Below are 26,993 nucleotides of genomic sequence, written 5' to 3'. Positions count from 1 at the left end.
CTTTCCATATACAATCGAGTTAGAAAATATCTGAGTACACCTGAATCATCTTTAGGGGTGTACACAAGTCGAACTGAGCTCAACTTGGCCCGGTCACCAGCCAAACCCAGCCCGACCCGGTCACCGGGTCAACATGTCCAACCCAAACTCGGCTCGGTCAGCAATCGGGTGAGTTCGGGCGGAGTTCGGGTTAGTTTTGGACCTTAAAGCAAGTTCATGAGAAGGGTTTTGACAGGTAATCCGCGTCCCATTACAAGGCCCTCGATCAACGGTTTAGATAGTTGAACTATGGACTCCACAAAAAATCTAACTAGTTAGGAGATTATAATTCCTTTTGTATTTGGATGAATCTAGGCCGTTCAAGTTATACGTCTGTGAGGTGGATGACTCACTGTCACTTCAAAGATGGGCGGTGAACTATCCCATAAGTCAAGAGAGAGATTGAGAGAGAGAGAAAAGATATTTTATAATTTTACTACATTTACATACATTTGACAAAGCATAAAATAAAACATCAAATACAAACTGAATACAGTCATACACTACTGACTACTGTCAAGGAGATTCATCTGCTGAGCCCGAGCTGCTATCTAAATTTTCATATACGTACTCATTCACCTCTCCCTCTTCAAAAGGTGGAGATAGCTTTTTATTGCCCTCCTCTTGTATAGTTTGAAGTAGAATTTTCAAACTTTTTTAGTGAGAAGATTTATACATAGTTTCTAACATCCTGTAAAACGTACTCAGACTGGAGAGAAACTTAGCTGAATTTTTACTATTCTTATTTTTACTCGTGCAGCTTGAACCTACTTCGACATCATGTGGTCTCGGAGAACATCGCTGATGTGTAGAAGCCTCTTTCATACTGCGTTTTAAGGCGAGTTGGAATTGTTCTTCTTCCAATGCTAATAATTTAACTTCCTCATCTTCCTAAGAAAGTTTGGATTGAGGAATGAAAGCTTTTTTGTTTGAATCAAGAACTGCTTGGAAAAGAATTTGGATTTCTTTTGAGGCTTTAGGACACGGTTTTGCATCTCAACCCCGACAGGATAAGTATAATCTGAGCCGATTAGTTTTATTAACAAACTTAGCTCCATACAAATTACACAAAATCTTCAACTTTCTAGACTTTGGAGAATGGACTAAGGAACCATAATCCCAAATGTCAATCGATGGTTCACTTAAAGACATATCTACATATTGTGTTGGAAAAATATTTTAGGCTTTTTAGCAATAATGAAATATCAACATTAAATAAAAGTAATTGATGGATAAAAAAAGAGTCATTAGTGCATTGCGCAGAGCGCGTAACATCCATCAACATAACATAAAAATAAAATAAAAGAGTACCCATTACAACATTTGCAAATTCAAATAAATTAACAAGAAATGTTAATCTAACTTTATTCATGTAATCATGTTGCTGTTGTTTCATGTGTTGCAATTTGATACACATTCTCTTCCTCCTCCTCATCAAGATCATAACCTCCTAGACTCGGACGCAACCAATCTTGTGTACAAATTAATGCTTCTACTGTATCTGGTGTAAGGGAACTTCTAGTCTTGCTCACGACCTTACTCCATATATTGAAAGCAGATTCTGATGCCACGGTTGAAATAAGAACTGACAAAAATATCTCATGCCATCGTAGATAGTGTAAGGTATTTTCCTTCACTAACTCTCATTTTCCACAACTCCAAAACATCGAACTCTGAATCCTACCGTAGTACGACTGACTTTTTGAGATACATGTCTAACTCTAATTCTTTCGTTTCTGTGTCTGTATTTTCTTTTGCTAAAAAAGACATGTAATCATCATCGAAGCTTGAAGCAACATGCGATCTAACTTTAGAAGCACTTAGTGTGGATACTGTAGTTGTGTACGTCTTGTACAATGCTTCGATTGCATCATAAACCTTTGAGGTTTCATATATTGCCTTTTCATTAGGATAAATCCTCATGAAGATGTACTTAACATAACTCATCTTGCACCGAGGATCAAGAACAACAGCTAAGGACATTATCAAATGACAATCATCCCAGTACTTATCGAACTTCATTTGCATACCACTTGTCATGATTTGTAGAAAAAATGGACCGTCATCAGCAGTTTTCTTCAGGGCATCCTTGATCTTCCATACAGCTGGAAGAAACATATTTGCTGTAGGAAACTTATTGCTAGAAAATATTTTCATATAGTCATATAAAACCTTTAAAAATTTGTGAACTTCTTTCGCTTTGCTCCAATCATCTTTAGTAAGCAACCAAGCATATGTTTCATCACGCGTTGCATATTCTGGAAATATAGTTCCAATTCCAGGGCCGAATCCAACATCTCAAAAGTCGAATTCCAACGTGTGCATACATTTAGCTTCAATATTTTTGGAGATTTTAAATTCAAACGTTGGATGATGTCATTCCATATACTTAATCTTGACGGTGAGCCTCTTATGTATTTCACACTCTCCCTCATATTTTCTATAGTTTGGTCAATTGATTTCAACCCTTCTTGTACAATTAAGTTGAGAATGTGTGCACAACACCAAACATGAAATATTTTTTTCTCAAATAATAAATTGTCAGTTGCTTTGAACTGGTTACATAAGAATAATATTACACTGTCATTTGTTGAAGCATTATCTAAAGTTAATGAACTGACTTTTTTTTAATGCCTTAATCTCGTAGACAGTTGTAAATGCAATTTAAAATAACCAAATCGGAATGGGGAGGTGGAAGGTGGCAAAAGTTCAATATTCTCTTGCAGAATTTCTAATTTTCATCAACATAGTGTGCAGTCAATGAAATGTAACCCTTTATTTGATTTTGCGCCGTCCACATATCAGGCGTCAAACTTACTCTTGAAACTGAATCTAAAACTGCTTTCAGCTTCATTTTCTCACTCGCATACATCTTCTTCTACTCTCTCTTCACAGTAACATGGGAAACCTTCTCAAACTGAGGATTAAGAAATTTACCGTATCTCATAAATATTTCACTCTCTACCATTTTAAATGGCTGTTCATCAATGATAATAAGTTTTGCAAACCACTCCTTAAGCTTCCCTTTTTTAAAATTATGAGTGGTAAGTGTACCTTTAGAAGCAGATCCTTCAGACTTTGTAAACGATAACAATTGTTGGCCTGAAGGTAGAAGTCTAGGTTTTCTTTCGCAACTTTGTCTATGTCTGTTTAAATGAGACGTCTACCTGCCGACACTTTTGGTGTATAGACTTTTACAGTGCAGACATCTGATCTTGGTGATATTGTTAACTACTACTTTTTCAAAGTCATCCCAGATAGCTGACCGTTTCTTTCCTTTATTTGCAGCTGAAGAGCCCTCTCCCTCAACAACAAATGGTGATGTGGCTAACGCACTGACACTAAGGGTAGTTAAGATTTCATCCTCACTAGCCATCTCTAAAGATATGAAACAATTTCATTTATTCTTGAATCTTAGTAAAGAATTTCCTAAGCAGATAAATCAGTTACCCATTCAATGTTGGATAGATAGTAATGCTTTCATTATTCAATTTAAATGCGACGTCAAAATTTCGGCAGCATCTCCCCTTATCTCTCCAGAATATATAAATCTTGGATTTGATTCACACGTCGATTTTTCGCACAAAGTGTGGATATTTGATGAAGAAGTAAATGCAAGAAATATATCCAGAGAGAATTAGGAGAGACGAATCGAAACAAGCATGTGCATTTAAATTAGAATAAATGAAAATATTAATATCTATTCAACATTGAACTGTCCAAAAAGGGACAATTTGAGAATTTCTATGCATCCATGAACACACTCAATTTATGTTTGACAACATAGAAATCCTCAAATGAGTAATTGATTATCCTATATTATATAAAAAAATAAAAATAAATCAATTACCCATTTAATGTTGAATAGATAGTAATGCTTTTATTATTCAATTTAAATGCGACACCAAAATTTCGGCAGCATCTCTCCTTATCTCTTCAGAATATCTTAATCTTGTATTTGATTCGCACGTCAACTATTTACACGAAGTGTGGATATTTAATGAGGAAGTAAATGTAAGAAATATATCTAGAGAGAATTAGGAGAGACGAACCGAAACAAGCATGTGCATTTAAATTAGAATAAATAAAAATATTATTGTCTATCTAACATTGAACTGTCTAAAAATGGATAATTTGAGAATTTCTATCATCCATGAACACACTCAATCTATGTCTGGTAACATAGAAATTCTCAAATGGGCAACTGATTATCCTATACTACAACAAAAATAAAAAAATAAAAATATATCCAATAGACAATTAGTATAAGCATAGATTTTAGTATAAGTATAGATTAAGACTAAAACAGAAAATATTGTGTCTCTTTTAGAGTCAACGGGCAGATCTGATAGTTCCACGCTAGGACCCTTGGGCCGACGTGAAAGCGGGCTCCAAAGGAGGTACTGCTCCAAGAGCACGGCTAGAGGTGTTACCTCTTCTACTAAATGGGCTGTTGTTCTAAAGAAATCAATTCTATCATTGGCAACTGATAGTCCTATACTTAAACAATTCCATAATCAATCGTAATTGACATTCAACATTTAGCTAACTAATAACAAAATGTGTTTAAACTGAATAAACAGATTTTGTTTTGATAAATAAACCTAATAATATCTATTATATACTAGTAATATACAAGCAATATTGGAGCACCATACCATAGGCTGCAAGAATATCATGTCCCCCTAAAAAATAAATCCTCCAAGGATAACATATATATATATATATATATATATATATATATATATATATATATATATATATATATATATATATAAGTTGCTTATTATCATTCTCAATCGCAAGTATCATTCATCATCAAACTAACTATTAACAACATTTACAAAAATATAAATGACTACTTGATATGCACATATTTATTTAGTCAAATTGAAATCAATTATCAAATATTGCAATGAAAGATATAAATAAATCACAAATCAAATCACAATTCCAAGATATAAATAACAGCTTTAAACTTACTCTTTCTACTTGGATGGCATATAAACATCATGGTGGACCATAGGGAAGTTTCAACTGTAGCCATTTCTATATAAATGTATAGAGATGCAGTTGGAGACTATTTTCTATATACAGGTATCTAATCTTTTTGGTAGATTTTGACTTTTTTTTTTTGAATGGTATACAATTGTTTGTACTTAGATGAAAATTATAAGAATGATACTGAAATGAGATAACAAAATTCAAAAGCATATTGGCTTACACAGGAAATGACTAATAGGGAATACTTGGATGATCAAGATGCAGAAGAGCTAGATGATTTCATTATTTCAGTTACGACACAGGTCTGAATGTTAATTTTGTGATTTATGTTGTATATGTTTTTTGAGTTATGATGCCAATGCTTCACTTTCTAATTGTGAATAAACTAACAATGGATTAAAATTCATCTCTCATATTTGGTTTAAACCATTTAATTGCATTATCCTCATTTTCCTAAAATCATATTCATTCCTCAGTTTCTCAAACTAATTGAACTCAGTAGATGCTCACAAAAGATTCTTATTTATAAGAGTATATTGGACTTCCATGCAATTTTCCATTCAGGTTAGATACTATACATTTTATTCGTTAACTCTCTCTTTAGTTTGATGAAGGTTTGATTATTGATTAGTTGATTGCTATCTTTCAAAAAGAAATGATTAGTTGATTGCTAGTATGGTAAATAGATGGTTTGGTGCAAACTTGCTTTTGCTTAATTACGTTAGTTTTTACTCTTGGTTTTCCATCAAAAGTTATTCAATTTGATTGATTTAATGGGAAGAAATTGTGGATTCATTTGAATGTTTGAGTAGATTGAAGTTTGGAAGTGGTTTACAACTATTCTTATTTTTTTTCCGAGAGGGGTTCTTATGATTTATCTGTCGAAAATACATGATAACTTTGCAATTGGTTTCATTTCACCGTTTTGAAATTAATTTTAGAGCTAAAACTATTAGGAAATTCAATAGGGTATTTAGTATGATATAAAATTTATTAAAATAAAAATTATATAATGGATTGTCTCAGTACGCCCCGAGGTGTTTCGGGAATTCCAGTGATGCTTTCACCTTGTGTCTGCCTACCACATTTAACAACACTGTTTACATGATCAATGTTTCACCAGTTGTGCTATATGGGGCAGAGTTTGGAGGTGGCATGAACAAAGTATGAGAAGTTAAAGACTAGGATGTTGAGATGGATGTGTAGTAAGACTGGGGAAGGATAGAATTAAGAATGAGGTATTCTGAACTAGCTTAAGAGTAGAGCCCCAGCAGGGTATAAAATGATGGAGAGCTGTGTGAGAGGATTTGGTCATATACTGTGAAATAGGAGATGTCCTCAGTAATGCAACTACAATCCGGGGGAAACTATTTGCAATAAAACCAAAAACTGTGTACCAGATTTGCAGGAGAAATATATCATTTTAATATCTTTAAGGAAAAAACATCATGAGAAGGGAAAATAAAACAAGACACACACACAAATACACAATAAATTACAAAATAGAAAGATAATCACAGTGTATTTAAAGAGAGAGAGAGTGAGAAATCATACTATGGTCGGACAGCTTCCGCCCGCTGGTCGGACGAGAGAGAGTGAGATTAGAGAGGTGAGAGCATCGAGGGGGGCGCCGGACTGTGGTTGGACGAGAGAGAGAGAGATTAGAGAGGTGAGAGCTGACGTCCGGACGAGAGAGAGTGAGATTAGAGAGGTTTGGTGGGGTCGGGCGCCGGATTGTGCTCGGACAGCGTCCGCACACTGGTCGGACGAGAGAGAGAGAGAGAGAGAGAGAGAGAGAGAGAGAGAGAGAGAGAGAGAGAGAGGTGAGAGCCGACGTCCGGACGAGAGAGAGAGAGAGAGAGAGAGAGAGAGAGAGAGAGAGAGAGAGAGAGAGAGGTTTGGTGGGGTCGGGCCGTCGGGCAGGGAGAGAGGGAGCAGGGTTTGGTGGGGTCGGGCTTGCTGTTGCTAGGGTCGGGCGATCTCAAAAGGGTAAAGGGGAAAGGGACGGGTAGGGTTTTGAATACACACACACACACACACCACTTGACTAAGTCGGGCGGGGTCGGGCTGAGTCGGGCCAAGTTGAGTTAGGTTTTGGACCGAGTCAGGCCGAACTGGGACCTGTTGGATCTCGGCCCAAACTCAGTTTCGAGCTGAAGAAAATGGCCCGACACGGACCGAACTCAGTTCCGGGTCGGGCCGAGTCGAGCTTTTTTGGGTCGAGTCGAGCGAGTTAATCGGGCTAGCACGGTTCGTGTACAACCCTAATCATCTTAAACCATGCCTGCAGTCGCTCTAAAAGTGTCCGAGTAGGAGCCCTACTTTGAAGAGAATATGCCTGAAATTGGACAAAATTTCAATGAGATTCCTGTGTAGAACGCGACATTTGCTAGGACGGCGCATGATGAGAACGAGGCATACTACATTCCCCTGGTTTGAACTTTAAGAGATTACCTACAACTACCAAGAAGAGCCATACCATCTTATATGATTTTTTCGGTCAGTGTAGGTAACTTAGATTTCAAATTGGGAGTGATCTAACTTCTTTCTAAATTTCATGGATTTGACTCAGAAAGCTCCTATCTACATCTCAAGGAATTCAATGATATTGTAACAACTTTTTGCATTACAAGAACGTCTCTCAAGAAGTCATTAGACTTAAACTATTTTCCTTCTCTCAAAAAGAGAGGGGCAAGTCATTGCTCCCTTCACTGATACTGCACTCAATAGGCACATGGATTGAGATGACCCGAGAGTTCCTTAAAAAGTCCTTCTCGGTTCACAAAACTAATAACTTAAAGTGCACCATCATGAATTTTTTCTAAAAGGAAGATGAGACATTCTTCCAATATTGAGAAAGATTCAAGGACCGTTACTCGCATGCCCACACCAATGTTATGAGATTTGGCGAGTAATCGGTTTCTTCTATGATAGAATAAATTCAAGTATGCCCGAATTTATTGAGATGATGTGCAACGACGAGCTCATGATAAAGGACTCAAAGGAGGCATAGGATTACCTTCATAGGTTAGCTGAAAACACACAATCATGAGACACCACTAACAAATCAAGTAATTCCAAGCCGAACCCTAAGGGAAAAGGGGGAATATACTTCCTCAAGGAGGAGGATGATGTGAATGTAAAGATTATGGGCCTCACTTGAAAAGTTGAGGACATGGAACTAAGGAAGGTGGAGGTGATCCAACCCACTAATGTGGTTGTGGAAAGTGTATGTGGCATATGTGAGTGTGCAACACACCTTACAAATGATTGTCCTACAATCTCAACTTTTCAGGATGTATTGTAAGCTCAAGTGAATGTCATGAATGCTTATCAAAGCTCATTCAATATGTTGAACTCTAGCACGTACAATCCTAAACGACAATATTATCCCAACTTCAGTTGGAGAAATGGGTCAACCACTAATGTAGACACTCCGTAAGGACCTCCCCTTACACCTCGAAGTGCACCACAAGTGCAACCACAAAAGAGGACCCTTGAGGACACGCTGCAAGCATTTATACAAGGGCATATTCAATTCAATGAAACCACTATGTAGGCTATAAATGATTTTAAAATATCGGTTTCAAGGATTGACTCACACTTGACTGTTTGGGAAAAAGGGACCTTTATGCCCAACCTTAGCTTAACTCAAAAGGACAATACGAAGCGAGTGATTTGAATCCTCCTAACCCACATATGGAACAAGCCAAATCCATCACCACTCTTAGAAGCGTTAAGGAAATAGACAGGATGATACTGATAAAGGCCAACATGCCTAAGGATTCAGATAAAAATGATAGTGATGATGGATCAAGCCCCACTCCACATGACAAAGAGTCAGTGTATGAACATAAGCCCGCAGCTTTGTTTCCCCAACGACTACTCTCATCAAAACATCCATCAGAGAATCAAGACATCTTGGAGATATTTCAAAAAGTCAAAATTTATATTCCCTTGTTGGATGCAATTAAACAAATTCCCTCATATGCTAAGTTTCTTAAGGACCTTTGCACACCCGAATGCAAATTAAATGTGCAAAATAAGACCTTTTTGACGGAACAATTGAGTGCTTTTATCAAGCAGCACGTTCCCGCAAAATATAAAGACCTAGGTATCCATACGATTTCATGTATTATAGGGAAATTCCAAATTGAACAAGCCTTGCTAGACTTAGGGGTAAGTGTTAACCTTATACCTTACTCGGTTTACGAATAATTAGGGCTTGGTGAATTAAAACCTACCAAGACCACCCTACAACTTGTTAACCGATCTATTTGTATACCAAGAGGGGTAGTTGATGATGTATTACTCCAGGTTGATAAGTTCTACTACCCAGTAAACTTCTTTATCATCTTAGACACACAACTTGTTATAAATGCTAACACTCAAATTCTGGTCATCTTGGGATGCCCATTCCTAACTACTTCAAATGCAATCATCAATTGTCAGAATGGAGTGATGAAGCTATCCTTCAGGATTATGACATTGGAGGTGAATGTGTTCACTCTCTGAAAACAACCTGGGGATATAAATGGGGTTCATGAGGTAAACATGATTGACACACTCATGGAGATTGAGCTCATATTGATTACGATCTCTAAATTCTTAAAAGCCTGTATTGCTCATTTTATAGATTCTGACAATCACATGATTTTAGATATAGTGAGCGCTTTGTTGAATTATGAATCGGTACTTGAAACTAATTGGTGGAGGCCAAGCTTTAAAAAATTATCCCTTATAGACTCAAAGCCTTTACCATCTAGCACAAAGCAATAAAAGTTTGACTTAAAACCATTGCCATCTAAGCTGAAATATGTTTATTTAATACTACATGATCAGTCTACATCAATTCCAACACGTGCCATACCCTTCCGTGATCGAGTGGCCCGATGCCAAAATATCCTTCTAAAGATTGAAAAATGGCCATTACATTCACCCTGTGTGATCCGTTGATTCGACAGTTCGGATCCATTACCATATGCATCAACAGACAGTTTGTATTGTTGATTGTTCCACGCATGCATGATCCTAAACCATTACAAATGAGATCAATCCCCCTCAAAATGAACCTAGATCTCTCCCTAAATGGGCCCGACAATCCCAAGCCATCCGATCAGTAATCCCAAATGGACAGGTTAAAAAGAAGTCAGGCAATTCTGCGTATTGAACACTGACAAGAAGCCCTCTGATCCACGGTTCCTATTGTTTGATCCATAGTGGTCTCTCAATCCATGAAGTGTGAACCAGATGTTTATTACCCTTCAAGCAAACACATTTTTTCTAGACCGTCGATTCCATGGGCCACCTCCTGGATGACCCATCATCTAAACATCAAACAAATCAATCATCTATTTTAAAATGCCTTCAATTGGCAAATTTCCTAAAAAAGTATGAGGTTTCTCGTTATTTCCTGTATTTGGCCCATGTTTTATCCTGTGTTGAGTGTTGTACCATGAGATTTTGGTGGGAGTGCAGTGATCCATTCCATCCATCTAGTGGGCCCGAGGATGGATGTGTCACGTGGCAATGCGACAAACTGCACCGCGGTTGGGTGGTATTCAAATGATCAGTTAGAAAATGTAGGCAACTCTCCGCATTCAAAGATTCGGCCATGTGGGTAGTCAGAAACCGTAGATATCCATCCAGTGGGGTCCACAAAATGGGTCGTCTAGATCACGGTCTAAATGTTCACAATTATCCTATTTTAGTTTCATAATATTCGTTTTACACATATGTACTACTCCGATCAAGAGCTTGATTGAGAAATTACTGCTCAAAGCACGGTCAAGATGCAAGAATTAATTCTATAAGGTGGGTCTTGTTAATCAACGGTCTAGATCTCCCTAAGAATTGGATAATGTGATCGGGCATATCAGTGGACCCATCCAATGGGGTCCACAAAATGGGTCATCCAATCACGGTCTAAATGTTCACAATTATCCTATTTTAGTTTCATAATATTCGTTTTACACATGTACTACTCCGATCAAGTGCTTGATTGAGAAATTACTACTCAAAGCGCGGCCAAGATGTAAGAATTAATTCTATAAGGTGGGTCTTGTTAATCAACGGTCTAGATCTCCCTAAGAATTGGATAATGTGATCGGGCATATCAGTGGACCCATCCAATGGGGTCCATAAAATGGGTCATCCAATCACGGTCTAAATGTTCACAATTATCCTATTTTAGTTTCATAAAATTCATTTTACACATATGTACTACTCCCTTCCAGAGATTGCTTGAGAAACTACCAGTTGAGGCCAGGCCAAGATGTAAAAATTCTGTGAGGTAAGCCTTATTAATCAATGGTTTGGATCTCCCTAATGATTGGATAATGTGATCTAGCAATCAGTGGACCTCACAAAGTAGTGATCCATTTATAATCGTGTAAGGAGTGGTGCGCTACAGCTGTGTCACACGGACAATGTTGTAGTTAGACTATGATTGACAAATTCGTATGAGCCTAACGGAGGAGTTTTGATGGTTTACAAACTCCTCAACCTTTTAAACTATATAAATAGGAATGGTCCTAAGCCTACATATGTTTCCATCCCGGTCCTTTTATGAAGGGTGTAAGGTGGGCAACTCTGGTAAGAACTTTAATTCAAGAAGTTCGATCCCCATCTCTAATGCACTATTCGGTCCTTTAATTCTGCAAATCTATTTAACCTATGTTACATGATCGGAAGAATTTTAGAACCAAATTTCTAGGAATGCCTTATTGTAGGCTGTGCTTGGTTAAACATAATTTGTGATTTCGGTAGAATTTTCAAAAATGGCAAAATGGGGCTCTTTTACATTGCACCAGAAAGAAGAGCACTTCCATATCCACAGTAAGAGTAGAAATCCCAAAATCACGAATTGTTTTCGTCACTACCCGAGCTGATCACAGCCTTAAGGAATTCGTCCAACCTTTTACATTCCAAACTGAGAATGAAAATCCTTGAAGATCTCCAAATAATCAGCTTCAGCTGATCTAAATGCAAGATATATATCAGTATAAGAATTAGATATTCTCAACTTGCAATTTTTTTAAAACCTCTGAATTTGTAAGTTATGCACCAAACCTCAGTGGATTAACCATATCCACCGTTTGATCTGTGCATATGCCTAATCGTGGTTCACGTTTTATTTTTAGTGTACAATTGACAAACGCTTCCTAATTGACACTACCATTTGCTTCCTAGATGAGAATGGATCACCTACAGGCGCTTGCACCACTCCTTATGGTACAGGATATTTTTTTTAAGCCATTGGATGCATTAAACTGTTTATTTTTACCTCCCCCATTTATTCAACGGTTAAAAATTCTGTGTACCACAAGGAGCGGTGCAGGTGCCTGTAGGTGATCAGTTCTTCTGCCTCTCCATGTTTTGCAGAAATGGCTTGTGGGAGATAACTTGAGTGAGGAAGAGCAATGAAGGTATCTGGCGGAATGGTTTCCATTCCCATTTTCATGTTTCTAAGTTGCCTGTGAGGACTGCGTCTATAAGTTCGAATGTAGCAATGCTGCTTGTTGATAACCTCAAGAACGTCGACCCATTTGAGGTGTGGATATCTGTAAAGGTAATTTTGGATTTGAATCAGTTGTCCACAAACACGTGTGCATGCACATAAACGCACAAGAAATTCTGATCTGGAGTTTCGATGTCTCGCTGTATTCTCCAATCAAAGAAAGTGGAATGATCTAGGTATAGTGTATACATCAGGCATTTTATGCACATATGATCCAACAATGGTGAGGAGTGGTCCCATCACTAGCTTTAATGCATGGATCTGATGAGGTGTGTCCCTTTTCTAATGGTGCTTGACATGAAGAAAGTATTCCTTGAGGCTCTCTGACATGATTTTGGGATGATATACATGCTGGCCATTTTGCATGAGCAACTAAGACATAAGCTCTTCTCTGCTGCTATTGGGCTTTAGGGGGTCTTTTGGATGCGAGGAGGAATATAGAAGGGCTTAAGCGTAAAAGAATTTGTTTCTAAGAAACAAAATTCCTGAGAAAGAGATTCTGTTTATCATGCTTGGGTTTGATGATGTAAATCTATGGAATCCAGAAACTGTGTTTGTATACTGGGAAAGAATTGCCAGGAAGTATACTTTGTCTATTCAAAGAAGACAGAATTTGAGAATATACATGTTCACAAGGAACTCATGACCCTGGAACTGACAATCTGTCTCTTTTAGTGGAAAATATTCTAACAGGAAACCAATTCTGGGCAATTCCAGGGTCCCAAATGCAAGAATTTGCATATATGCTTATGGATTTCATCTCTATAGGGGCGCATTGCCTGACACCCAAACAGCCCCTTAAAAGACCTCTATAGAGCTAAGTACAAGTACAATGTTAATACTAATCAATTCAAGCCCGCCCCACCCCCCCCACTAGTTGCTTTCATAGTGAAGGACTGTTTGATTAGGAAGCAATGAGGAAAAGTGAAACAACTGGAAAGAAAAGGGAGAATAAATGAAAATAGGGAAAACTGATAGTTCTATCATACCATGCTCACTCAATTTTCTTGTGCTTTTCTTATTATTAGAATAATACCAAAAAGTACTGTTCTACAGCCAAAAGTATGCCAAAAGGGGCCTCTCAGTAAAAAAAGTGAGGGGGTATGAATAGTGACTCCTTTTCTATTCTATTGTCATTATTGGTATGATGATTTCAGACAAGAACATTTAATCAAAATATAAGAAATGAGTCTTCAAACGCCAAAATAGCTGTTTTTATTTTGCTCTCATACAAACAATAAAAAATACAAATCAAATATTTCAAGCAATGCAAAGGACTGATTAAGATAAGACCCTTCAATCACAAAACCTTCAAGCAGGCAGGGAGTGAACATCACGCTGAAAAAACACAGACGCATCTACCCAACATCAATCTCATACTTTCTCTAGCATACTTTAGGAGGATAACTTGAGTAGGCTTCAGCAGCACCTTCTATCAAAGCTCTTTCCAACCTCACCTCAAATGGAGTGTTGTGCCAGTTCACCCTCTTATCCTGCAAATGGAATATCAATAATTAGCTCCGGTGGTTAGGGTTGCGATTGGAAGCACTATTAAATTGAATTGCAATAATTAGTTCAATAAAGTGAAAATGACTAAATTGCTATTACCTTAGTATTCACAAGAGTGGCTAGACTCCAAATTTCAATTATGTTACCTTCAAGTTGGGGTTGAAAGTAACTGCAATTTGAAAGCTATTCCTCATTCTGAATAATAAGGCAAGTACAATTCGATCATTTAATCTCTAATCCATCAAACTAATATTATAGCAAATCAATTCAATAGTGCATACAAACGCTGCCTAAACAATAAAAACACCACTAATCCTCACTTAAAATTCCAAACCAAACACCCCTGTTTCCTCTGTATACCCCCATAAATCCCCACTTCAAATTCCAAACCTAACTCCCCTGTTTCCTCTGTTTTCACACTATGTATACCTCTCTGTATTTGCTTGTTGTATTTGGTATTCCTTTAGAATCTGATCCAGACTGTTGAGAAGTGCTCGAGTTCCAGTAACTTCCCACAGTACCCAGTATGGGGATGTCATCCGGGCTCCGACTTGGTGACCTTCTCGGCGATGAAGACACCGAATGTTGCCTAAGCTCCTCGACTGTTAAAGCACCTAAAATCGGACGGTCGTCGTAAATTCTCGATGAGCGCGAACTCAGAGACTGGCTATTTTCTGATGATTCGGTCCGAGCTAAACTGGTTTTGGTTGAAGGAGTGTTTTCGGATGAAACCAACCAATTAGAGAGGCTGGTGTCAACCGAGATTTCTTGCTTTGGAGAAGGCTTTGTGAGATCGAAGTTTCTTGGTTTTGAATCAGAGGATATTTGAGGCTTTGGGAGCTTGAACGTGGGTTCTGAACTGAAGGGTATATGTAGTTCTTGCTCCAAATCGAAGTTTCTTGGGCTTGAAGCAAAGGATTTTTGAGACACTGGGAGCTTGAATGTTGGTTCCGAACTGAAGGGTATTTGAAGTTCTTGTTCCAAATCGACACTTTCCTTCTTCCGTTGTTTTAATGGTGTACTGCTTGCTTTCACAGCTTTCCACTGAGAGAGGTTTTCAATTGGATTTAACACGGGGTGAACATATTGGCTCCGATCTCGAGCATTCTTGTTAGCCAGAAGTGTCCATCTCTGATCAGGAGAAGGCACAGAGAGGGGCCTTGAATCACAAACCTCTTCTTTGTTGGCTAAGGTATTCTCATGATTTCTTCCTTCCCTTTTGATTGGTAAAGAGAAGCATGAGTCGGTAGACACCTCTTCTTGTTCTCCTCTATCATCATCGAAATCGCTATCTTCATATTCCATGTTTTCTTCCTCTTCCTCGTCATTCTCATCGTCGCTGCATACGCAATTCTGGTATCGATGATTTGACGGGAAGGATCCGGTACTTGATATGGTTGAATTATCATCGGATGTTGAAATGGGTTGGCTTGCTTTTTCCTCTTTCTTCTCTTCTTTTACCCTCTCCTTCTCTTCCTCATTCTCCGATGAATATTTTGGAAGATCATGAGCTGAGACCTCCTCATATGTCTTGACATTCAAATCAAAGGTGACTTTCTTTCGGCTGTTGAAACTAAGATTCTCAGGCTTATCACTGAGAAGGAACAGCAATTACAAATTTTCAGAAAAAATAAAACAATCCAACCCGAAAAAGACACAAAATGGGAATTTCAATCAGAAAATGGCAAACCAAAGGAAAAATACCCAAAAGATGTTACATTGATACTAAGAAACCGAAAGAACAAAAACCAAGAAAACCCAACAGAGACGACGAACAACCTCGATTCCGGGAGCGGACAAACCACCGATTCCTCTGCTGTTTGTTTCAAAGGGGAGCTGGGTTGTAGAGATTTATAGCTTCCACGGCTCTGCACCAAATTTCCAACAGTAATAGGGTTATTGAATGCAATTCAAATGAAATTAAAAGATTGCGATTATCAATCTTATAGAAGCACTTACTCGGTCTTTGGGGAGAGATTTGTTCTTGTGTTTTCGACGTTTTCCTTCGCCGAAGCAAGCGAGAAAACACCCCATCCCACCGATTTGGAGATGTTTTGATTGGATTTTGGGAGAGAAAGGTTGATTAGATCATGTTCTCGAAATACAGAGAAGGAAGCAGAGAGGAAAAAGAAGACGAGGATAGAGAGGAGCCTTGGATTCCGGAAGAGGGAAGTTGGAAAGTGGAGGGCAAAACGGTCAGCAGAAAATAGCTTTCTGTTTGGAAAATATGACCGTTGGGGCATAATCATGGGGGAGCGGCTCGCGAGTCATAAAAAGTATGTCTAAAGACAGCTGTGGGGAACGGAGATCCATGCTAACGGTACTTGCGCCGGTACACTCGCCAATCACACGTGCCAACGTCTGATCTTCTTGTGTTATATCCGAGCCACTCATCAGGTGGCCCCACAATGGATATGACCTGGCGTAAAATTTTGGAAACGGATTGGCTACTCCCCATGCCACTAGCCAATGGCTAGTGGTCGGTGCTATGTGGACCCCAACATGATGTATGTGTCTCATCCATGCCGTCCATCTATTTTTTCAGATAATTTTATGGAATGAACCCAAAACCGAGGTTGATCAAAATCTCAAGTGGGCCACAAGTGTTGATTGAACTCTCACAACTAAAAACTTTTTATGCTCCAAAAGTTTTCGGATCAAGCTTATATTTGTTTTCTGCCTTCATAAAGGTCTGTGTAACCTAATCTACGGGTTGGATTTCCAAAAAGCAGTACAGTAGGCCTTAGGAGATTTTAAATGGTAGACGTTCAATCAATACTGTTTTCCCATGTTGTGGTCAACCTGGGATTTTGATCTGTCTCATTTGTGTAATAAATATCTAAAATGATGTGTAAAAAATGGATGGACGGTGTAGATACAACACATAAATCATGGTAGGCTCAAATAGCACGGACCACTAGCCACCTCATCCAAAAATTTTGGCCAATATGCGTATGAGGAGTGTCCAACCTGTACAAGAGAAATGAATGGTCAAAAGAAATTGAGGGATGGAATAAATCCGGATGAGGGGCCCGGCGTATTTCTGGAGCATGAACGCTAGTCAATGGTGGGGTCCATCTGCTGGGCTAATTGGATCTTGCATATGTGGCACACGTGGCCACGAGTGGGTCGCTTTCTTGGTGGATGTTGAACTCATCAACGATAGCGACTTGTCTGATGTACTGCTGATGACCGTTGTCTCTCTTAGAAGCGGATTGGCTGGTGGACCACACACCAGTGATATAGCTACGTGTCGTGCGAAGACGAGCGCTGACGCTCCTCCAGCTCCGAGTTGTACGAACGGTTCAAAGGAGATCAAAGTTACTTGGGCCCTAAAATTATGTATTTATTATATCCACACCGTTCATCCATTTTTAAATATATTTTAGAGCTTGATCCAAAAAAATAAATCATATCCAGAGCTCAAATGGAACACACCACAAATAGCAGCCGGTTAATGGTTTTGGCTGTTAAAACATTTGTAGGGCCCACTTTAACCTTCGTTTTCTAACAAATCTATTAATAAGGTCACGAAGACCTGGATGAGAAGGAAAAACAAATATCATATTGATTCAAAACTTCTGTGACCCTGAGAGGGTTTCAATGGTAGACTTTTAATCTTTCACCGCTTTTTGCACTGATCTTTAGATCAATTGATCCAAAACTTCTGTGACCTCCAAGAGTATTTCAACGGTAGACTTTCAATCTCCTATTACTTTTTGCACTGTGCTCCACTTGATTTTTAGATTTGCCTTATATTTTCCGGGTCAAGCATTACGACCAGCTTACCAAATGGATGGACGGTTTGGGTATAACACATACCTTATTGGACCACAGAACTTGCTGACATCAACACACCAGCTAGATCGTTGGTGCGTGGTACATCAGCCAATCCGCTTCCTAAAATGAGTAAGCTTGTCCATCCATTCTTGAGGGAAGCAGATTGGCAGGTGTATGTGTCTTTGGAAGACGAGTGCTGATGCTACTCAGCTATGAGTTGTACCAACGGTTCAAAGGAGATCAAAGTTATATGTCCCCACAATGATATATTTATTATATTCACACGGTTCAAAGTTATATGGCCCCTCAATGATATATATATTATATTCATACAGTTCATCTATTTTATTAGATAATTTTAGATCTTGATCCAAAAAATAAGTCATATCCAAAGCTCAAGTGAACTACACCACAAATAGTAGTGGGACAATGATTCTCACTCGTAGGGCCCATTACACCGTTAATTTTTCATCTAATATGTTCTTGCAAATATGTATTGAATCTGGAAGTAAATTTGAATACCATGTAAAAGCTGCGACAGTCAAAGAATGATCAAACAATTGCAATTTATGGTAATCGTCGTTAGCCAACTTACCACATTGCATGGTGAATTGACTGACATGTTTGATAGTCAACTGATCGGGTTCATTAGAGAATAGGGCGAAATCCGATTGATAATTCCTTGACAATGGGTGTTGCCAATCTACCCATTCAGGGTATGGCTTGTGGTACATGGGAATAGTGTTGCGGCCCAATACTTGACTGGTAACCTCGTGGACGAGTTGTATAATTTGATCTCGATCGATTTGCTGAGGCTCCCTAACCAGTGGTTGGTCTGGCCCGAATCGATTACGATTATTGTACCTAAAGCCTTGCTGTGGATTGAATCCAATTGGCGACTGATGGTTCCTTATTTCAGGCATGAAATCCTAGGCCTCCAGTTTAGGTCGCCTAGCTTCCATAGGAGGTGGTAATTTCCTGATTTCCGAGGGAGGGGTCGGAGGTGGGTTACATTGTAATGGTGGTAATGGTGGCGCTGGAGCTGTATTGCCGACCGACCTACCATTATGTAATGACGTTGGTTGTGTTCGTTCTGTTATTACGGCTAACAATCGTTGTATAGCGTTAGTCTGGCTAGCCATGAAACGATTGGTGCCTTCAGCCCGAAGGCGGAACTGCTCAGCTTGAGTTCTTCCGTATTCCTGTACCATCTGGATGCTCATATGAACATCTCGAAACACAATAGACACCTCATCCGGAAGCACGACTCGAGACCTAGATGGTCCAGTCTGATTTCTTGTCGGGTTGGAACTCAAATTAGGTGCCTATGGGGGCACATGGACCTATACATCCTCACCCGGAGGTGGTGCAGTTGGTGTTGCAGGTTCGACACTAGAAGCGCGGGTCCACCTCATTTTCAGCACAAATCGAACCGGTGATTAATAAAACAACAATGTCTCACTGGGCGTGTCAAAAAATTGTTCGACCGTTGTCTTTCCTAGCACAGGTGGTTATGCGCAGGCATGCCAGAATTGAAATTGCGGCTTCAATTCAAGTCGAACAACAGTGACCCCGAGCACTAATATAGGCAGATATAAGGTATGACTGAGATCTGAAGAGATCGGTCGCCTACTCGGCCACTCGCTCAATGTAAGAATAGGTTAGACGATATTCAGAGGGTGGGGTTCATCCTCTGAAATTGAGTTACTCTCTTGCCTTCCGTATGAAAGGACTTTTTAACACAGAAAAAATGAAATAGGAAATAAAACCTTATAGTTAGTCGTGCAGCTCGATGGAAGAACACTTTTCCAATAATGAAACTGAATCCAGCGCGCAAGCTCATATTCAAATTATAGCTAAAGTGTCACGCCCCAAACTCAGAAATCGGATTCACAGGAATCCTGATCGCCGAATCTGGTGCCGACAGCCTCCGTAGTACCCCATTCTCGGTTCTTAGCATTCATATGCGAGATTCCGATTTCGGGATCATACAAGGAGGATTTTTTTTGTACATTTAACTCATAATAAGCATAACCACAAGATTACCCAATTCACAAAGGCAACATCATCATCACATATCCACTAATATAATCATTTCAGTACAATGCTAAAAAGGAAATACATAAATAAAAAATCAAGCTCCAGAAGACCACTGTACGCTCCGAGCTTAACATTGCTGCAACCTAATATCACCTGCATGCATTTATTGTGCATAAGCTTATAGAAAGCTTAGAGAGTGGTGTAAGTGTGTGCACAAGGCAAGTGCCAAGTATTCAATACAATGCCATAGTCATACAATACCGGATATACTGGTAATCCATAAATCGTACAATGTCAGAATAAGCAGAAATACTGACAAGATCATAAATTATCAGAGTAAGTAGAAATACTGACGAATCAGGAATTATCAGAGTAAACAGAAACACTGACAAGATCATAAATCATAAGATAACAGAGTAAGCGGAAATACTGACAAGTCCATGAGTCATACAATATTAGAATACGCAATACGAATCAACTATGCAAATGAGGAGTCATAGAGAGCCAAATATCAGATGCAGAGGATGCAATGTAGTATACATTCCTGATGAGTAACACAAATAGCGTCAGCCGTACCTAGACCATACAAATGCAGAACACAATAACCCAAATTGCCGTATGTCGTGGATGTAATGCAACATGCGGTGTGAATGGAATGACCATGCTAGAGTGTCAAGTCAGGATGGTAGTACGGAGTATCGTAGGCCATGGGGTCCATCACAATGGACTTCTATCCAAACTAGTCCTATACCTAATTTGGATAGTCAGACTCAATGTGGTAAACTCTTGATCTCAGGTTAGTTGCACGCCCCAACCGAAATCCTGGCCATTGCAAAGGTACACGTAACAAATAGTTGCGCGCCACCAGCTCGAGTGGATAGTGAATGATGAATGAATGAATGAGTATGCAACTCCTGCTCAATAAGTCCACATATCAGTACAGTTCATCTCCAGGATCATTACCGGGGTTTAGTACACTCCAAATGGTACTGCCCTTCTCCCAGCAGCACAGTCCAAGTGAGCGTAAGAAACCTTATTATCCGCCTGACCAATAGTCTGCCAATACCTATCTGGCACGTCGATAACAGACTCATTCACGAGCTGGTCAAACTCAGCCTAGTGTTTCCCCTACCCTTGGGCGGGTAAGGCCACACCCCCTCCCAACCGACCACGACATAGTGGGAGATGCGACCTCCTGGTTTTCGGTACTCAGGTGCTCATGTATCCACTGTCTCGATGTTGGGGCGTCCTCTGGTACCAAGAAGGTTTAGGGATTTTCACTTAGGGCCATCTATGGCAGCCCGATGCTAGAACAAATTTTCGGTGTCCCATCTGGCCATCCACGATATGCTTGTAGAGGCTACAGCCTTGATGTCGCTAGGGCGTACAGTAATCATAATGCAAGATGCATAAGTCATACAATCCAATCATGCATCAATCCTGCGCATACCGTGCACTCATATGAGATGACCTCCGCCTATCAGGGAGTCTCATAACAACATGCTCAATGACATATGCAATAATCAACCACATCTCATAACAAACATGCGGATGATGCGTCTGGGCATGTATCATGATGCTATGTTGTCACATGCTCGTAATCAGTATCAATAATCGGCATCGACAATCAACCTTGACAATATGGTCATTTAACCAACATTGCCCCCAAGGAATGACCCACATAGAGCTTAACATATAGTGGACCATGGCCTCACACATGGGCCAAATATACAACACCATAGGCCTCACTTAAGAGCTTATTACACATCATGATGGGCTTCTCTCATGGGCCTAATATACATCACAACGAGCTCCATCGCCTGGCCCTCAAATACACCATAATGAGCTTCATCACATGGGCCCCATATACATCCCATTGGGTCTTAAACACGGGCTGAATGCACATCACAATGGCCTTAAATACGGGCCGTATATACATTACAATGGGCTTCGACAATCGGCCTCGATACCCGGCCTCGACAATCGGAACCGATAATTGGTACCAATAATCGACATCGATAATCGGCACTGATAATTGGCATAAGAGAAGGTTACAATGAGGACATTTAACCATCATTGCCAATCAATATGGCCATTTAACCAATATTTCTCCTAAGCAGTGGCCTACATAGAGTCAAACATATAGTGGGCCCCATGACCCCACACAAAGGGCTAATATACATCGCAATGGGCCTCACACAAGGGCCACATCACATGGGCTACACATACATCACTTCAAGACTCATCATATGGACCGAAAATACCTCACAATGGGCCACGACATATTGTTTGGAAACACATCACAATGGCCAGGGCATATGGGTCGGAATTACATTACAATGGGCCTCACTAAATGGGAGGTGGGCCTTGCACATGGGTCTCGAATACATCAAGTGGGCCATGCCAATGAACCTCATATACATCAAGTAGTCCGCATCATTGGGTCGTACCAATGGACCTCATGTACATCACAATGGGTCGCAACACATGGTGTCACCTATATGTCAGTTGGGCCACAATACATGGGCTGAAAAATACATTTCATTGGGCCTTACCAAGTGGGTCGTGCCAATGGCCTCGTATCTAACACTTCAAGGTGGGCCTTGCACATATCAAATGGGCCCTAACAGGTGAACAGTGTGCCTGCTATACACACATCGAGGTGAGCCGCATAAGTGAACGGCATAGATGAAATACATACAACATAGTGGGCCCTGTGAATACACAGTAGGTGGGCTTATCGTCCAGCAAGTTGGATAGTGTAGGTCAAACACATACATCGTAGTTGGCCCCACGGCACGTCCAGATAGACGGTGTTGGAATACAATACATACATTAAGTTGGACCCCACCCCAGAAAAATAGATGGGCGGCAAGAATATACATGAGGTGGGTTATCACCGTCCTGAGGTAGATGGATGGATAGTATAAGACACATACATCAAAGTGGAGTCCACCGTCCGACAAACTAGACGGACGGTGGATATAGAATATATACACTAAGGTGGGTCCCATTTATTGGGGATGGATAGTACGAATATACATCATATGGGCCATAATCACATCATGTCAGGCCTTGCCCCTGGGTCTCAAATACATCACAATGGGTCGCGACATATGGATCTCACATATATCAAATGGGCTGCACTATATGGGCCTCATATGCATCAAATGGGCCGCACTATATGGGCCTCATGTATATATCAAGGTGGGCGTAATCACATGGGCCTCATGTATATATCAAGGTGGGCATAATCACACGAGCCTCATATGTATCAAAGTGGGCCTCAACAATGGGCCACAAATACATCAAATGGGCTACACCAATGGGTCCCATGTATATCAAATGGGCCACACCCAAATATAAGTGGTGAGGACGATTTCCACCATTAAAATTCCCAAGGCCCGCCATAACCTTTATTTCCCATCCAATCTGATCATAAGGTCCCAAAGGATTTCAATGGTAGCCGTTTAATCCTCACCGTGCAGTGTGGTCCACATGATAATTAGATCTGTCTTATTTTTGCCTCAAGCCTTAAATTTATCTTTTAAAAAAATGGTTGGACAGTTTGGATGCAACACATGCATCATGGTGGGTCCCATAGGGGTGGACGACATAGATGAAGTACATACCTCATGGTGGGGTCCACACTAATGGTAGGTGTGGATTACAATACATACGTCAGTGGGTCCCATGTGGGGCCCACCATAATGTTTATTTTCCACCCAACCTGTTGACAAGGTCACACAGACATGGGGCCCACCAAAATGTTTATTTTCCACCCAACCCGCTGATAAGGTCACGTGGACTTGGGGCCCACCGTGGTGTTTATTTTCCACCCAGCCTGTTGATGAGGTCACACGGACCTGGGTGAAGAGTAAAAACAAATTTCATATATGATCTAAAACTTCTAACCCCAAAAGGGTTTTAGTGGCAGACATTCCATCCAACTGTTTTCTATGATGTGGGCCACCTAAGATTCTCATGAGGCTGATTTTTGGGGGGCCCACTGTCCCAAAAGGGACCTACCAAATGCATGGAGTGGATGTTCCACACACATCATGGTGGGGCCCACGGATGGGACCGTGGGTCCCTGCCAGTCCGTCCGCATGCAGCAGCCGCCTGCGCTGCACGGTCAGCACCAGTAGGCGTTACTGCTTATATATTTATTTACTATTTTTTTTTGAAAAACTATTTTTCCGTGGTTTTTTCGTGGTAGGGCCCGCATCATGTGGATCCACTCCAACCATTGCATTTCATGGCTCGGGACCAACCCATCAAGTCCAATATGTAGCATGTTTTGGCGAATAAAAACATCAAGGCGGGTTTTAACAGTAAATACTACTATTTCATATGGTATGGCCCGCTTGATTATCGGATTGGCCTTATTTTTTGGCTCAACGCCTAAAATAAGCTGAGAAATGGAATAGACGGCATGGATTATATACATACATCGAGGTGGGCCTACAAGAGCAGCCCACCCCAAGTATAGCTAGTTAGTACACACCCATGTCAGTTCGCACTTTACTGTTAGCCACACCCACGCCTACGGTTGCACGTCCAGCGTCTAGAGACGCTGGACGATGTGGAATAACACAGTCATCATGGTGGGTCCTACATGCACGAGGCCCACCATGCATATATATATTAATATAATATTATCATAATATAAATATAATATATTATATATACTATATAGATGGTGGATCTCTCCTGAAATGTAGTGGGCCACACCATTTGATGGATGGAGTAGATTTAACACAATTCGGTGGGGTACACTACATTCTAGGGAGAGGAAAAGGAGAGAGATAGAGAGAGAGAGAGATACGGTGAGATAGAGGGTCCCCGCCACTATGGGCCCCTCTTGGTTAAATCACATACATCAAAATGGGTCCCACGAACAAGTGGGCCCTAAAATAAGAATCAACGGTGGATCACCCACTTCTAGGCCTTCTCCTTGGTCCCTTAGTCTTCTATGCACCTATGCTCAACATTTAACGGTGGATGATGGAGTCTTGATGGTGGGATGAGAGATGAGAGGGTGGGCCACACTTGGCTTGGGAGAGAGGAGCTTGGACGTGTGAAGTTTTGGGTTGCTTGGGAGTAAAGAGAGAGAATGAGAGAAGGAGAATAATAAAAGGGATGGAATGATGTGGTGGTTGTAAGGAAAGGGATGGGTGAGTTTGATTTTTGTAAAAGAGGGATGGTGAGGGGAGAGAGAAAGTTGACTTATGGAAAAAGGAGGGATGGGTTGTTGTACTTAGGGTATGGGTTGTACTTGACTTGGGTGGTTGATTGATTGATGGGACACATTGTAGAGATTCCCTTGAAATTCACAACGAGCGACATTTTTCCTCGAAATGAACGTGGGCCTACATCTTCTGGCCCGGGTATCGGATCGGTGCGCGAGTTGCGTCGTTGGAACCGAAGCAACGACGCGATTGCTAAGATATAAGTCTTGGGTCAAGCCGACACAGATATACGGGACACATCTTAGGGTCGCGCACAAACGCTGATAACCGATCGCGGGTGGCTGAAATTCGACCGGGATGACCACGGAAGCCAACGGAACAGTACGGGCTAGGATACGGGTCTTACATAAAGATTACCAACTACTTGGTTACCTCTACAGATTACATTACAAAATGTAAAACAACAAGCTCGGAAAGTAAAGATTATACTACGGAAAGTAATTTTCTTAGTAAAGAAAGTAACAGATTACACTAAGGAATATAAATCGACAAGATAATTGAAAGATAAATTTGGTCTGATTGAGTTGGTATGAGACAAATTATTCTGTTACGATCTCCTTCTATTTATAGTCTTAATCCAGCCATTCTAGATTTTTCCCACATCCTGACGGTTGGTTATAGTAATCGTTCGTCATTACTCTGTTTCTGGATTATTCTCATGTTCTTTGCTTCCTTTACTTTTCCTTTAGCAACCTGTTAAGTGATTGTGCGACTTTAACCGTTACACACCTGTCATTCATTCACATAACTCAAACGCTAGTCCTATCGACCACTTTAGCAATATTTGGTCATGACTGCTACGATGCGGCTCAGTTTTCTGAACTATGACCATACATATCTTAGGAAATCATTCGATTGTACCACGTGCACCTGTACAGATCACACGTAAACGAACCTGATTGGCTGAAATAGGGCTCGACCGAGACGGGTATAAACAGTTATTAGTAGAAACAAATTCATATACTTGAAGGAAGTATATATTATCATAAATGAAAGAAGAAAGTACAAATAGACAGACATGAAACATTACAAAAAACAGAAACAAATTATAGTAGTTAGAAAGAGTTTGAGCATGGTTTTGCAGACCTGTGACCAAATCGGGTCTTCGTCTTCTTTTTGTAATGTAACCCTTTGCAACAAAAAAAGGATTTTATACTTATATCGACCTACATAAGTAGCACCACATCAAGTTAATTGTTAGCCTCCAAGATCCAAGGCTATGAACAGATAAATATAGAAATCAACATTATATGAGATATGTATATACCAGAGAATTGTAACAAGATAATTAGAGTGGTTTACAGAGGTCCTCTGCTCAAAGAACTTAATTTTTTTTATCAAAATATAATATGATTAACATGAGAAAAATCTCAATTTAAGAGATTTGGGGAATAGTTCGCATCCTACGCTTCATGATTGTTTCACATCCATGGCCTGCATTTTGGGAGACTTGAAAGAAGTAGAGAAGACCGATTGCAATGGGTTTAATTATGTAATAGGGTTAGAAACAGACGTCCTATTACTTCCCATTCATGTAGCAACCACTACGTTCATAGAGGTTAGATTAGGGTATACATGTCTCTCCTTCACATTATGCCATGAATGCCTAAATCGTGACATGTGATGACATGCATGCCCCTTTACTTGGTTGACATGCATGCCCCTTTACCTAGTTAAGAATCCGATGGAGTAAGCTATGCAGGGTGAACTCGGAGGGGGAAAACCATGCATTACCAAATCGGGTCGGTTTAGGTGATTCATGTCCCTTTTGGGAGCCTATAATTAAATGGATATGTGAATGCATATCGAACTTGGAAGGACAAATCCGTGCATGACTAAATCGGGTTAGA

The 26,993-nt window shown here is 40.1% G+C and overlaps 1 protein-coding gene across 2 annotated transcripts; it reads right to left on the bottom strand.

Annotated features, from left to right (window-relative positions):
* Positions 1-13,754: 13,754 nt before the first annotated feature.
* On the bottom strand, positions 13,755-16,452 carry LOC131245799 (uncharacterized). Of its 2 annotated transcripts, none has more exons than XR_009170990.1 (4): positions 16,031-16,452; positions 15,851-15,939; positions 14,392-15,665; positions 13,755-14,055 (listed from the first exon to the last, which is right to left on the bottom strand). XR_009170990.1 is itself a non-coding variant. In XM_058245504.1 (4 exons), the coding sequence occupies exons 1-4, from the start codon at positions 16,103-16,105 to the stop codon at positions 13,948-13,950; spliced, it is 1,437 nt and encodes a 478-aa protein (XP_058101487.1). In that variant the 5' UTR covers positions 16,106-16,395; the 3' UTR covers positions 13,755-13,947. The 2 variants fall into 2 exon arrangements, 1 of the variants encoding a protein (XP_058101487.1); XM_058245504.1 differs by having other exon boundaries at positions 14,501-15,665; positions 16,031-16,395.
* Positions 16,453-26,993: the final 10,541 nt, after the last annotated feature.

This window comes from Magnolia sinica, chromosome 5 (assembly GCF_029962835.1).
Source record: "Magnolia sinica isolate HGM2019 chromosome 5, MsV1, whole genome shotgun sequence".
NCBI classification, from domain to species: domain Eukaryota; kingdom Viridiplantae; phylum Streptophyta; class Magnoliopsida; order Magnoliales; family Magnoliaceae; genus Magnolia; species Magnolia sinica.
Note: the sequence above shows the minus strand (reverse complement) of the source record. Positions and strands in the feature narration are given on the sequence as shown.

What these genes read in the sequence shown, in the direction of transcription:
- LOC131245799 (XM_058245504.1), bottom strand. Translation starts at nt 16,105, where the DNA reads ATGGGGTGTTTTCTCGCTTGCTTCGGCGAAGGAAAACGTCGAAAACAC. An exon ending in AATCTCTCCCCAAAGACCGA is followed by an intron (nt 15,940 to 16,030) that starts GTAAGTGCTTCT and finishes AATTTGGTGCAG; the next exon opens with AGCCGTGGAAGCTATAAATC. An exon ending in CAACAAGCAAATACAGAGAG is followed by an intron (nt 14,056 to 14,500) that starts GTATACATAGTG and finishes TTCCATTTGCAG; the next exon opens with GATAAGAGGGTGAACTGGCA.